At 40.0% G+C, this 14,249-nt stretch overlaps 1 protein-coding gene across 1 annotated transcript in view; it reads right to left on the bottom strand.

The window, feature by feature from the left end:
- The window catches only part of LOC105491788 (phosphoglucomutase 5), a 179,925-nt gene that overhangs the window by 39,559 nt on the left and 126,117 nt on the right, over nt 1-14,249 (bottom strand). The window contains exon 9 of the mRNA XM_011758449.3: nt 10,861-11,044. Coding sequence (XP_011756751.1) covers nt 10,861-11,044 — 184 coding nt within the window. The remainder of the gene's footprint in view (nt 1-10,860; nt 11,045-14,249) is intronic.

Here is a 14,249-nt window from a genome sequence, read left to right on the forward strand (position 1 = left end):
AGCCTTAGTTTCCTAAAAAGCAGATGAAAAATAATACAGCCTAGCTTATTGGGTTGTTGTGAGTGTCAGATCAGAAAATGTATGTGAGAAGTGCTTTGAAAATTATCAGTATCACCATATAAATATTATTCTTATGCTAAACTTTTAATCAAAATGGTGCTATGCATGAAGGCTTTAGTTAGTAATCATTTGCAAAATATGAAAGGTTGGAAAATTTAGGGCGTAGCACCATTTTCATTGAAAGTTGTTGGCTTGTGATATGATGGTGCATATTTATTTATTTTTAAATTAGGCAAAATTAAGGTTGACTTTAACTTTGCTCTGCCCTCTGAAATCACTACTAAACTCATGGATCTCTTGCAATTTATATTATCTTTACCTCTTATTGAACTGGCTTATTCCTTCATAATTGGTCAATTTAGACCCTTAACATCCTGAAAGAAGGATCTTAGAGTCGTTCTTGCCGATTTCTCTTTTTATTGAAAAGAAAGAAGTTAAAACACTTGTCAAGGTAACATATTTAGTAAATGGAGGAGCTTCATTTACTTCCATGTAGGTCTTCTGACTCTAGGCTTACAATTTGAGGTTGAACCATATGCAACTACTGATATTCATACATTGCTTTTCATGCGAAATATCTGAAAAATATCTTGTGTTTTGTATTTTTCCCAAAGCTGACACAGAGCCTTATGCAGAGTAGGTGTCTGATAAATGTTTCATAAATAAATGTTAGAGTTTTTACTGTTTTTTTTTTAATTTTTAAAATAAATCCTTGTGTAAATCAATACAGGGAAATCTGTAAGTTGCTAAATGCACACGGAGCTGCCAGATGTTAGTTTGGAGACCGTAGGACATGTTGCAGCCAGGCAGGGAAGGGTGAACTGTACATTACCAACAGTTATTTGGCAGCATCGGACCTAGTCAAATACTGACTTAGGATGAATTCCAGGGAAAACAGCATATGGCCCTGCAATCTGGTGCAGTGTCGCATGTATAGTCAGTTGGCCACACCAGGCATGTGAACCTGGAGACAGGATGGCCTTGGAAGAGAGAGACTCTGCGAGCCTAACTCAGATGTTATCTCCCACAGGAAATCACAACGATTTATCTGGAAAGCGTCAAGGTGAAGATACTGCTTTGTAACATCTGAACCATATTTTGTAGAAGCGGGCATGCAGCCTAGAAAGCAGGAGATTTGGATTGAACAGACATATCTTTCCACACACACCAAAAAAAAAAAAAAAACCCACCTAGAATTACTCATTTTTCTTTAATTCATAGAGTTACCTGTGAGCATGAGTTCAAAAGTGGTTGAGCAGGCAGCAGTCAGTCCATAGGGTGCTTTTGTGTGAGTGAAAAACAGGGGCCCCCTCTCCCCCCAGCATGGATAAATTGCAGAAAACCATCCTTCCTTTGGCTGGCTTGGACTTCAGCTTCTCCTTCCCCATTAGGCTGGGTGCCTTTGTGCAGTGTGCTGACTGCACAGCCATACTCAGCTGCCCTGCTCTTGGGAGCAGTTCTCACCCAGTCTTTTTTTTTTAAACCAACCAGCTCTCTTGGGGGCTAACAATTGCAAAGAACTATCTGGGGAAGTCAAGGTCAAATGACTCCTTACATGTTCTTTTAAAGCACCCACCTGGAAAAGCCATCCTAGGTGATGAGAGGGCTGCTGAAGGCCAAAGATTTGAAAGCTATTCTTCATCCAAATTCCAACTCTCAAAACTGGAACAATGGAACAAAATCATGCACGTTCTATTTCCCCATTTCTTTGGCCAATGACTGCTGATCCCTGTTCACACAATATCTACCCCAGTTCTGGGATATTTTGGAGTCAGACACACTTTACCCAGACAGCAGCATAGCTTCCTCCCTTAGTTCCTGTGATCATTTGCAGCTTTTCCCTTTTATATTTTTATTTCCTGGTGAAGCTCACCCACCGACAACACAGAGACATTAGTATTCCAATAGAAAGTCATCATGTTGCCATTCTAGAATGCTTACATGTTTGCTACACATTTTAGGACAATTTTACTACTGACACTTTAGACAACAGTTCTAAAAGAATCAACTTATACCAGGATAAGGTAATTCTTTATAACAAAACTCCAGTTAACCAGAAACAGGGGGATAAGAACTTCCTGACTAACCAGAAACAGCATCTCCCTCATTCTATTATCTTTCTTGCCTTTTTTATAATTTGAGATGAGATCTCACAGTGTTGCCCAGGCTGGTCTTGAACTCTTGGACTCAAGCAATCCTCCTGTCTCAAGTAGCTGGGACTACAGGCATGAGACATCACACCCAGCTTCCCATTTTATTTTCAAATCAGCTGACAGGTTTGCACTGAATATGTGTTTGGCCTTCAGAGGACAAATAGGAAAATCACAGGAAAAGTGGCTAATAGAAATTTTTTTTTTAATTCATAGTTTTCAAAATGTCCTAGCACAAGGCATAGTTAGTGCAATACAGAGCCTGACTGTCTTTATTTTCCCCAACCACAGTGTTGTAGAATGAGCACTGAAGTTGAGAATCCTAAACACAGTTATTGTAGCATCCCATTGAGAATGCCTATAAGAAACCTTGGCTCTTTATCTGGAGAGCTAAACAACCCTATAACCACCACATTGGACTGAAGAAAAGCACAGTCTGATAAAACGGTTTCACCTGGGCTGCCTTCTACCCATTTTTCAGGGTATGGCTTAGATATCACCTCCCCATGGAGAGCTTTCTAGAGCCATAGTCTAGTTCCCCCTGCCATGCATGCCAAATAAGTTCTTCCTCTGTAATATTGTTCAACAAACTCTACGGTAATTAGAGCTTAATATCAATGTATCTTCCCTACTGCATTTTAAGCAGCAGACAGGAATCTCAACTGTCCTGAATACTGTTGTATCCTCGGTGCCAGTGAGCTGACTGGCGTCTAGTAGGTGTTTGGTAAATATTCACTGAATAGATGAAGATGTAAATGAATCCACCTTTAACAACCTTCACCATATTGGACTAAGTTAGGAAAGGAATATATGTTTATGGCAGAGATTCTTTTCAACATCACAATTTTCAAAGAAAAGGATTTTTTTTAACCCACATCCAATCACAATATACTAAATGTGATAATAGCCCATTCACTTAAACATTTCTGTGACTCAATGTAGAAGGGCTATTTGTGGGTATGCTAACTTTCAGATTTAACCAAATTCTATAGGTAGGTTAATCAGTTTGACTAAAATGATTTCTGAGACTCTACTTCCAGATGCGCAAACCACACTCCAGCAAATGGCACTCCAGCAAAAGGGACAATGATAAATTGTTACGATTACAGTCTCTCAATTATTTCATTGATTAGAATGTTATCAAAGTTGAAGTTGAGGCTGGGTGCAGTGGCTCATGCTTGTAATCCCAGCACTTTGGGAGAACGAGGCAGGCAGATCACCTGAGGTCAGGAGTTTGAGACCAGCCTGACTAACATGGTGAATCCCTGTCTTTACTAAAAATACAAAAATTAATCAGGTGTGGTGGCACACACCTGTAATCCCAGCTACTGGGGAGGCTGAGGCAGGAGAATCACTTGAACCCAGGAGGCAGACGTTGCAGTGTTGCAGTGAGCCAAGATCATGCCACTGCACTCTAGCCTGGGTGACAGAGCAAGACTCTGTCTCAAAAAACAAAACAACAACAACAAAAACAAAAAGTTGAAGTTGAAAGTTGACTAGCTAACTCTGAAGAGAGAACTCAATCTCAAAGCTTCAGATTCTTCAGTTGATACGATTCAGTTGCTTTTATACAGTGCCAGGGACAACGTCTTAGTGAGCTTCTTCATATTTGTTGACCAGGGGTTGGTAGCATCAAGGTACATATTAAAACACCACATGCTGGAAATAAAATGTGATTTTGAGATTGCCAATTTACTGTTTCTAAATACTGAAATTAAAAAGAGCAGACACCTTCTTGCAAATTAAAATAACTCTAAAAGAAAACTGACTTCAAAATCAGTCTTCAAAGTGTACTTTTTCTCTGAACTGAATTCAAATGGTTTTTTTTTCCGGGTTAAGGACAACATCAAAATGTTTCCATGTAACCTGCTTAACTTGAAGAGGTATTAATCAGCTCAGAGTGAGCCTGACATAATCAAACTGGACTTGGCTTTCCACATCAGCTAACTGGTATGCATTTATTTACATTAGCTTTTTAACCATCAGCTGAACTGTTACTTGCAGATGACTTCAGCACTGGAAGAGTTTCATGATTTTTGAGCTTGTTAGATAGAAATACAGGAGTCGGTTTGGGAGGCTGAAGTGGGCGCATCACTTGAGGTCAGGAGTTTGAGATCAGACTGGCCAACATGATGAAACCCTGTCTCTACTAAAGATACAAAAACAATTAGCTGGGCATGGTGGTGCACACCTGTAATCCCAGCTACTCAGGAGGCTGAGGCACAAGAATCACTTGAACCCAGGAGGCAGAGGTCGCAGTGAGCCAAAATCATGCCACTGCACTCCAGCCTGGATGACAGTGCCAGACTCTGTCTAAAAAAAAAAAAGAAAGAAAAAGAAAAAAAAATAACAATATAGGATTTGGATGAGTCATAAAAAGAGACTCAGTTGCTTAAATTTTGCTCCCAAAGTGTCAAGGTTTCTCATTTCAAAGTCAATTTTCAAAATATAGGTCATGGTTCTGGATTGATACCCACCATAGTGGCAATATGCTGTTTCTCAGTGTGGAGCCACTTCTGTCACATTGTCCTTCACTCACAATACCAGGATTGGAGTATTCCTTCTATCAGAGCTGGGGGAGCCTCAAAACTGTGGCACTGAGTGGGGATTCCAGGACTTAGGTCACATGTTAGAGATGGAGAAGAGATCATAGTAAGAGACAATCTTCATAATATTCTTTGGGATATCAACGGTGAAGGGAAGAAAGAGCTCACCTAGCATGATGGATGGAAACCCTCGATGTTTGCACAATGAAGTTGCCCCTGAAGAAAGAGTGGCTCACCCTGCAACCCATATGAATCACACAACTCCTGTCTGTCCTATCTCTTTAGAAGGCATAAACTAGGAACTTCTTTAACTACTTAGCAATTTGATCAAAGTGCTCCCCTATTCTCATTGCAGCTATTGGCTTATTTTTTTCCACTCATACTTGAAGAAAATAGCATCAGTCCGTCATTTATGTGACTAGATTTTGCTTGAAAATAGTGACATTCCTCATGAAGATAGAAGGAAGAACTGCAGTTGTTGAACCATGCCTCATGAAAATGCTTTCTAAATCAAACAGAGTTTCTCTTGGGCCCTGTATAATGGAAAGCACACATCAATTTTTCTCTTGGCATCCAAGGCCACACATACATCAGACACTTGGAGGCAGCCATAGTAAATCCCATGAAACCGAACATGCCACATTGAGGCCAGGGAGGTCCCTGGGAGATCCTGTCAGGGGTTGAGAACTTTAGGGTTTCCTTCTTGCTCCTTGAATGGTCCCACAGAGCTAGGCAGGATAGATTTCACGGAACATTTCCACAGCAGCAGGGTTCGCAGGAGTGGAGTGGTTATCACCAGAACAGGATTTTAATTTCATTTTGGATGGAGAAGCATTTCTACTTTATCTCTAGAGATGTATGTGAAACGGCATTTTCTCCATGGTTTATTTCCTGACTCTGACCTCAGGTCAAGGACATAAAGGAGACCAAGCTGCCTTAAAAAACCTTTTGCTTTCTGAAGCAGAGTGTGTGTGTTGGGGGATGAGAGAGGGGGAGAAATGTGAGTTTGAATCAGTTCCCAGATGACTTAGAAACTGAAGGGGCCTTCTCAAATCTTTACGTGACACTGCAAAATTGTGTGTTTTTTCTCTGCTTTTCTTATCACCTGTGGTTCATTAAATGTTTTTCCAAGGATGCTTTTTTAATATAAATAATTTTACTTAACCAATTGCTATCATTTGTTATGTGCCAGGATTTTAAAAGTATTATCTTACTTAATTCTCCCAAAGGCTTATATGAGATAGCCACAATTATTATTCCTATTTCACAGATTTTAAAAAGGCAGGTAATAGGGGGGTTGAATAGCTTGCCTAAGATACCCAGCAAGGAGGTGATAGAGTTGAGGCTCAAACCCAAAACTTTCTGACTTTAAGCATGCACACCCAAACACTGCTCACACGATTTGCAGTGGCACCAAAGTGCCTTGGGTGCTCTGGAGCACAAAGCTGCGCTTGAAGAGAATTTCTGGATAAAACAGGAAGAGCACAAATTTCGTTTAACAATTCACTGATGAAAATTATTTCTGTTATCTACTTTTTTTTAAGTAAGTAGAATTTAACCCAAACAAGAGATAACTGGGAATCTCCCACTACCTTGGGATCATCCATCTGAGCCTCAAATTTTACTGCAAAGTACTTTTAAAATATAATAAATAGAAGAATTGGGTGAGTGTTTTCCAACCCAAGGGCACACTGATTATTACTTTTAAAAATATACACCTGGGGTGTGTATGTGTATGTGTGTATGTATGTGTGTGTGCGTGTGTCTGAAAGAGAGAGACAGAGAGAGAATAGTTGTATCCTTTTCTTGAACTGATATTCAATCAAATTAAGGATTCTGGTCAGGGGGAGGGCGCTGATATTTCTTGAGCATCAGTTAGGTACTTGCCACTGTACCTGAGGCTTCGCATGACTTTCTCTTCAAACCTTCCCCATGATGCATGTGTGATAACTATCACTAGCTCCTCCCCTCAAGTTGAAGTTCAAAGAAGTTAAATAACATGCCTAAAATCACAAATCTAGGCAGTGACAAAGCCAGCCTTCAATCCTGTGTCTGACTCCAACACAAGAGAATACTGAAGAGAACCACAGCAATCTGCCTCCTGTAGGAAGCAGATACTTGGCAGTATTATGTCTCCTCTGAGCTTTGCTAACAGAGAGATATAGTTCTGTTTCTCCTTATAGAAATAAAATCTCCTTCTATCTTAATTTAAAAATCATCCATAATATAGTAGGTCGTTTTAAAATAACAGTATTTTAAAATCACAAAGACATAATAACAAGGGTTAGCATCAAAGGTGTGGAGAAACTGTAACCCTCGTATACAGTTGGCAGGAATGTCAAGTGGTGCAATTACTTCTGAAGACCGTAGGGCAGTGCCTTTAAGGGTTAAACATAAGTTACCATTTGACCCAGTAATTCCACTCCTAAGTGTGTACCCAGGAGAACTGAAAACCTGTCTCTGCACAAAATCTTGTAGATGGATGCCCATAGCAGCATTATAGTGAAAAAGTGGAAATACCTCACATGTCCAACAACAAATGGATGGATAAACAAACTGTGGTACATCCATGTGATAGAATATTACTTGGTAATAAAAGGAATGAAGTACTGATATATGGTACAACATGGATGAACCCTGAAAACATGACACTAAGTGAAAGAAGCTAGTCATAAAGGACCAGGTATTATATGATTCCATTTATATAAAACGTCCCAAATAGGCAAATCCATAGAGACAGAGAGATCAGGGGTTGCCAGGGGCTGGGGGTTGGAGGGATGCTGGAGGGAAGATGACAGCTGAAGAGCACAACATGTCTTTTCTGGGGCAATGAAAGTGTTCTGAACTGGTTGTGGTGATAACTGCACAACTCTGTAAATATACTAAGAACTGTGGAAGTATGCCCTTTAAATGAGTGAACTGTATGGTATATGAATTGTACCTCAATAAAGATATTATATATTTGCATTTTAAAACTGTACCATGAAAAAAACAAATTATGCATTTGGTAGGCTGTCAATAAATATCCACTGAATGAATGCACTGAGGTACTTAATGGCTATTTTAGAACACTAGCTTATTTAAATTCAAATAAGTCTTTTAGATGTCTGTAGTGTGAAAAGTATGCTTATTTTGCACTATGTTACCTAAAGTGTGCCCCAGACTCAACTATCCCTGGGACTGAATGCTGATGAATGCTGACATCCTGAGAGGGTCTCCACAGCACTGCTATGCAGGGATTCCACCTCTACCCAACAGGACCAACTGTAGCAAAGGAATCATCTGTAACTTGCCAACAATGGGGATGCTGCTAAGTATTAACTAACTGGTCTCTCATCACCCCCATTGAGCCAAACCCAGACCTGCAGAGAAGCTCTAGTGTGTCTCAGGACTACCAGCCAATGAAGATATCACCTGGGTCCTGGAATCTGGGGAAAGGAACAAAAATCTTCTTTCTTTACCAGAAACATTCCCAGAGCAAATCCTGGTGGCATGTATCTATTTATAGCTACATTTGAGCTCAGAAGAGCAAAGAAGAGACTGGGGGAAATCAATATTGTATCAGTCCGTTTTCATACTGCTATGAAGAAATACCCAAGACTGGGTAATTTCTAGCAGAAAGAGGTTTAATGGACTCACAATGATGGTGGAAGGTGAAGGAGGAGCAAAGACACATCTTACATGGCAGCAGACAAGAAAGCATGTGCAGGGGAAGTGCCCTTTATAAAAACATCAGATCTCATGAGACTTATTCACTACCACAAGACCGCACAGGAAAAACCTGCCCCCATGATTCAATTACCTCCTACCTGGTCTCTCCCATGACACGTGGGGATTATGGGAGCTACAACTCAAGATAAGATTTGGGTGGGGACACAGCCAAACCCTATTAGATACATTCCAGTGTAAAAATGAAAACCAACAGTCAGAGTTATTGAGGGGGAGGGGAAATGAAGTAAATAGATGAACTGGAGATCCAGTTGAGGAATTGGCCTGATGTGAACAGTTAAAGAAAATCCAAGGAAAAGGTATCCAAACACTGAGTACATTGAGGAAGAGATAAGGTAGAGGAATACTGGATTAACAGCAAAACAAATAAGCTCAACAGACAAGCTTCTTGCAAGTAGATAAAATCCATAACTGAGTGCAGATTAGACCACTCCCTCAAAGGAATGGTTTCTAAGCCTTCCTTGTCAGTGAGCAAAAATATCCCAAGGATACTTTAAAAAACACATTATTTTATATCTCTTGAATTCTACATCAAAATGAGACTTGGATCTAAGAAAAGTTTGTAAAATGGAAGTGGGAATGTGGTCCAAAACTGGAAAAGATCTATCCAGGGCACAGGGGCTCAAAGATGCCAGCTGAGCTCCTGACTTCACATCTCCAAGGACTGATTCATTGGTGTTATTTCAGAGTGAATTCAGTCCAGTCTACAAGCAACCTTCCTTGAGTGAAACAAAACACAACAAAAGATATATTGTGCACCCCATACATAAAAGATAGCTAGGAGCTTTTGGGTATTTTATTTCATTTCATTTCTAAAGCAATTCTGTGAAATAGGTATTTTACAGATGAGGAAGAAACTATGGCTCAAATCAAGCAACTTTCCCAAAGCCACACACTACTAAGCAGTAGGGGTAGAATTTTATTCTGAGTTTTCTAAATTCTTACCCACTATTTTCTCTACTGCCCTGTGTATTTTCAAAGCAGGGTTGTAATCAATTTGTTGGGTCAGGGAAGGGCTTCTATAATGAAGGACTGGTGTTTTGATAGAGATGAAAGATCATCTAAGCTAACCAGAGAGAGAACTAAGCTAATCAGAAAGAGAATACCAAGATAGTAACAAGAGGCATTAGACTTTGGAGTATCTGCAAGTCAAGGGACCATAGGACAAGGAGGACATAGGAAACACTAGTCAAATTAAAATAGCAGTAACTGCCATTGTACGTAGTCCCAAAATATCTGCAGCTTTGACTTAACACTCTGTACTTATGAAGAATATATAAAAAGATAAGAATTTGGAAATTTTAGAATGGAATTTCTCTTAACATTGCTCAAGGTATGTTATTTAGACTGTAAACATTAACATGTACTTCCAGAAGGGGCAATATTTGCTATGGCCAGTAAATAAACCAAACTGAGAAGAGAAATAATCATAGTAGCTATCAACTTTGCTTACACAATTCATAAAGACAAGACCTTAATAGAAGCTGCAGTTGATTTACCTACTTATCTATGATGCTCAGTCTGAACCACATGTCTTCCTTTTGGGTTTTCTGGGTACCAAACCCACCCAGCTAAGCTCCTGTGATTTTTTTTAGTGACATAAGGTAATGGAAAGTAAAATATCCCTGTACATAGGGGCCCAAGGACAGGGATCTTTAGTTCTTGGTAACTTTTCTGAATCCGTCACCAATAATGGCCACCACATACAAGCACCTGCAGCTACAAACATTTCAGAAGGAAATATTGGGTCTGTATTTATTTGACATATTGGTCTATCCATTACCAAGTGGAAAGAATACTGGACATACAGTACTCATGTTATTTTGTTGTTGTTGTTATTTGTTTGTTGTTTTGTGTGTATGTGTATGTGTGTGTGTGTGTTTGAGACATGGTCTCACTCTGTCTCCCACGATGAAGTACAGTGGTGTGATCATGAGTCACTGCAGACTCAACCACCTGGGCTCAAGCGATCCTCCCACCTCAGCCTCCCAAGTGGCTGGAACTACAAGTGTGTGCCACCATGCCCAGCTATTTTTATTTTTTATTTTTTTGGTAGAGATGGGGTCTCACTTTGTTGCCCAAGATGGTCTCGAACTCCTGAGCTCAAAAGTGATCCTCCCACCTTGGCCTCCCAAAATGCTGGGATAACAAGTATGAGTTAATGTGCCTGGCCAGAGAAGGCCGGTGTTCTAATCTACCCTGTGCACTAACTTGTTAGGTGTCCTTCATCAAGGGCTTTCTTCTTTCCTGGCTGCAGAGTTCTCATCTATAAAATGAGGTCATCTTAGATCATCCCTAAGAACCTCTCCAGTTCTAGGACATTTTGGCCACTGGTTCTGCCTGATAACCTGTCTTAGTGATTTCCTGGAAAGTACCTGTTTCTTGGTCACAGTGCCATCCACAGGGTCCACGTATTCAAAGCTATCCGTCTTCGCCACACTGTAGACATGGCTCCCCACAGCAAACTGCTGGCCAATGAAGGATTTGTCTGTGACCAGGGCCTCCAGGTCCCTCATGATATAATATGTCGTCTTGGGATCCAACCCCTCATAGTCAAACCTGGTGAGGACACAGGAGGAACAGAAACCTAATCAGAGAACCAGCAACTGGGTGGCCCGCTTACAGTCATCTAATCATTGGTTCTGTTTTCAGGGAAGGACAGTACAGAAATGCACCTTCAACTGATCTCCCCTCCTCCATCCGACCCTTACAATCCATTCCCCATACAGTGGCCAGAGTAATCTTGTAAAAATCAGATCATGCCACTTTCTATTAAATCCCTCTATAAATTCCTATCACATTGAGAACAAAACTCAACACCTTAACCTTGGTCTATCAGGCACGGTAGGATCTGCCCTTGCCCACCTCTTTGATTCGACTTTGTTCTGTCTTTTTACCCTTGTTCACTGACTCCAGCCACACTGGCCTCTTCTCCAGTGCGCATTGACATTGCACCCATTCCTACCTCTGGGCCCTTTGCACTTGCTGTGTGTTCCCTCTACCTTGTACATTCTTCTGCCAGCTCTTCAAATACCAGGCTCATTCTCTCCTTCCATTTTCAAACCCATTGTCACCATTAGAATGTGACCTTCTCTGACCATGTATTTAAGGCAGCTTCCCCACTCTGTCTTCTTCTCTCATCACCCTTTATATTTTCTTTTGGTAGTTACCCCAAACTGTATGTATCTTGTTTTTATATTTGTTTATCTATTCATTATCTGTCTTTGGCCACCAGAATGTGAGCTCCAGGAGGACAGACACCTTAGCTGTCTTGTTCTCTGCTACTTCTGGTACATAGTAAGTTTTATGTAAGTAGAATGGAATGAAAAATGGGAGAAATGGAAGGAAGGAAAGAGAGAGAAAACAAGGTAAAAAGAAAGGGAGAAGGGGAACTGAGCATACTATAGAACTCTTGGAAACTTGGAAGACATGTCACAATTGTTCCATTCAAAAAAGACCTCCTAGCCAAGAGTAGCAATGTAACAATGGGACTGAAAGTCAATTAGAAAAAAAAAAAAAGACTAAAAATAATACCAATTGCATTTGTCATTGTGGGGTTTAAAATATGGTGATGTATACCAAGAGTTGGCACAGTGCCAGGCACTGGTGTTTAAAAAAGCTAACTACTTTTATTTGCCATCACTACCATAAAGAAACTATCTTTTACAATGTCAGATGGTCTTGGCTGAGACCAAATGGCACACCTAGGAGTGTCTGTTTAAGAAGGAAGCCATAGGAGGGGCAGCTCCACCCAAGTCACTGTGGAGGATCTTACATTTGGGCTTCCTGTAGCATAGAAAAAAGGATGTGAGTTCTCAGAGTGAACTGGAAGAAGGAAGCTCTACATAGTTGTTACTACTTTTTTCCGCTTAAAATCTTTTAAGACATCCAGTAAACATCAGCATATTAGCCAAGATGCAAAATATGGAATAATACCATGTCTAGCAATGGGTCCCCTGCATCTATATCCCTTTCTTTTATTCTCTTCCTCCTACACAAGGTGTTTTTTTCTCAGCCTCAGACGGATAAAAAAGGAACTCCCTCAGAACATTCTTTTTCAGCAGTGCATATATTCTGAGACTGCAGTGACTTTAAAGGTAGACATTTGGGGAAGATAGAGACCTAACAAAGGAGAAAGGGGCAGGAAGACAGGAGAAGAGAGTCTAGCAGGAGATACAGAGGCATTGAAAGAGATTCAGGAGTTGAAAAAAATCCACTAGTATGATAGATCACGTTCAGTCTAGGGTTGAGAATCATCAGATTCGTTTGCTCAAACGTTCACCTTCATATACAAGCAGGATCTAGCACTGCCTTCCACCCCCAAATCCCCATCTGACAACCACCAATAACAACACACTTTCAAGGAAGAAACCCTGAAATGGAGGATTCCCTCTGGGGTCTACTCATACAAGGAAAACAATCTGGAAGATTTTCTCAGATATTCAGGCTCAGTATTAGTTAAAGTGAAATTGTTTTATTATTTTCAGCCTGCCAAGAAAATTGTCAAGCGAGGAATAATTACATTTCCCAAGCACCTTTTAATTTGCCATTTGCTGGGGGTTGAAGGAAATGTTTACCTTTCATTCTATGTATTTTCTCCTCCCTTTTTCTTTATCTCTGTGATCTTTTTGGACAGAAATCTGAAACATAACTCAATGTCCTAGAAGAAATTAAATCTATCGCATATTATCCTCTAATATGGTATTTGTAATGAAGAAGTAATTATCGTGTAAGCTCTTGGCCACAAAAAATAAACTACATTATAAATACAGTTATCATAACACCGATTATTCAAGACACCAGCAGAAACCTAGATAATCATTCCACAAATTATGAGGAACACATCTCTGATTCAAAGCGATCTCACTAGGCCAGAGGTTGTCAATCATAATATATTTTGTCATGTTGGACCTTTTGGAACAGTTTCATGCAACTGAAGAATGTCATCTGCCAATTAACTCTTGGTATACCAGGAAAAAAAAACCACACACACGAATCAGGGGGTTTTGGTACTTGTTAGAAACAATGATGAGTAAACCAAGTTTCTACCTGTCCTGAGAATTCATTTTTTATGATACACTGAATAATTTGAGGTGTTTTGCAAGCTATCACATCCCCAGCTTTCTTGACTAAATGGGAACTAAGAATATGATATCATTGTTGTCTGCATCTCCCAGAAGATTGCAATCTCTTTGATTTAACGAGTACAATCATGGGCTTCCTTATTCTCTGATACACATCTAAGTAAAAGGCTTCTTAACAGAAGAAATAATCACCTTATAAGGGAAGCCTAAAGCTCTCTTTCTGTCCCTTGAGCTCTTGAAACACAACCAAACATTCAAAGTAGTTAACTATTCATAAACAAAGCAAAATGAGTCACAATCTTTCTGTTTTTAATACAGAGTCTCTGAGACTATCCAAGGATTCCCTTGCCCCACCTCCAAGATCTTTACAGTTAACATCGTTTCCTACTCCCTCCTCCTAACCCATGGCTTGGTTCTTGTTATGTACACACATCTAGCATACCTAGGTTCACACTCCTAGCAAGTAACCACACTTCCAGAATACTCTTCTTTCATTTACTTAAACAATAGGAAAGTGACATAGACCCCCAACCCTAAGTTCCTACCCACTGATCTTTCCTTTCCTTCCTTCCAAAATAATGGTTTCCTTTTCTGTACTTCTTTTCCCCTGTTTTTTTGTTTATTTGTTTTGTTTTTTGTTGTTTTTGAGATGGAGTCTCACTCTGTTGCCCAGGCTGTAG

The sequence above is a fragment of the Macaca nemestrina genome, chromosome 14 (assembly GCF_043159975.1).
Source record: "Macaca nemestrina isolate mMacNem1 chromosome 14, mMacNem.hap1, whole genome shotgun sequence".
Classification (NCBI taxonomy): Eukaryota; Metazoa; Chordata; class Mammalia; order Primates; family Cercopithecidae; genus Macaca; species Macaca nemestrina.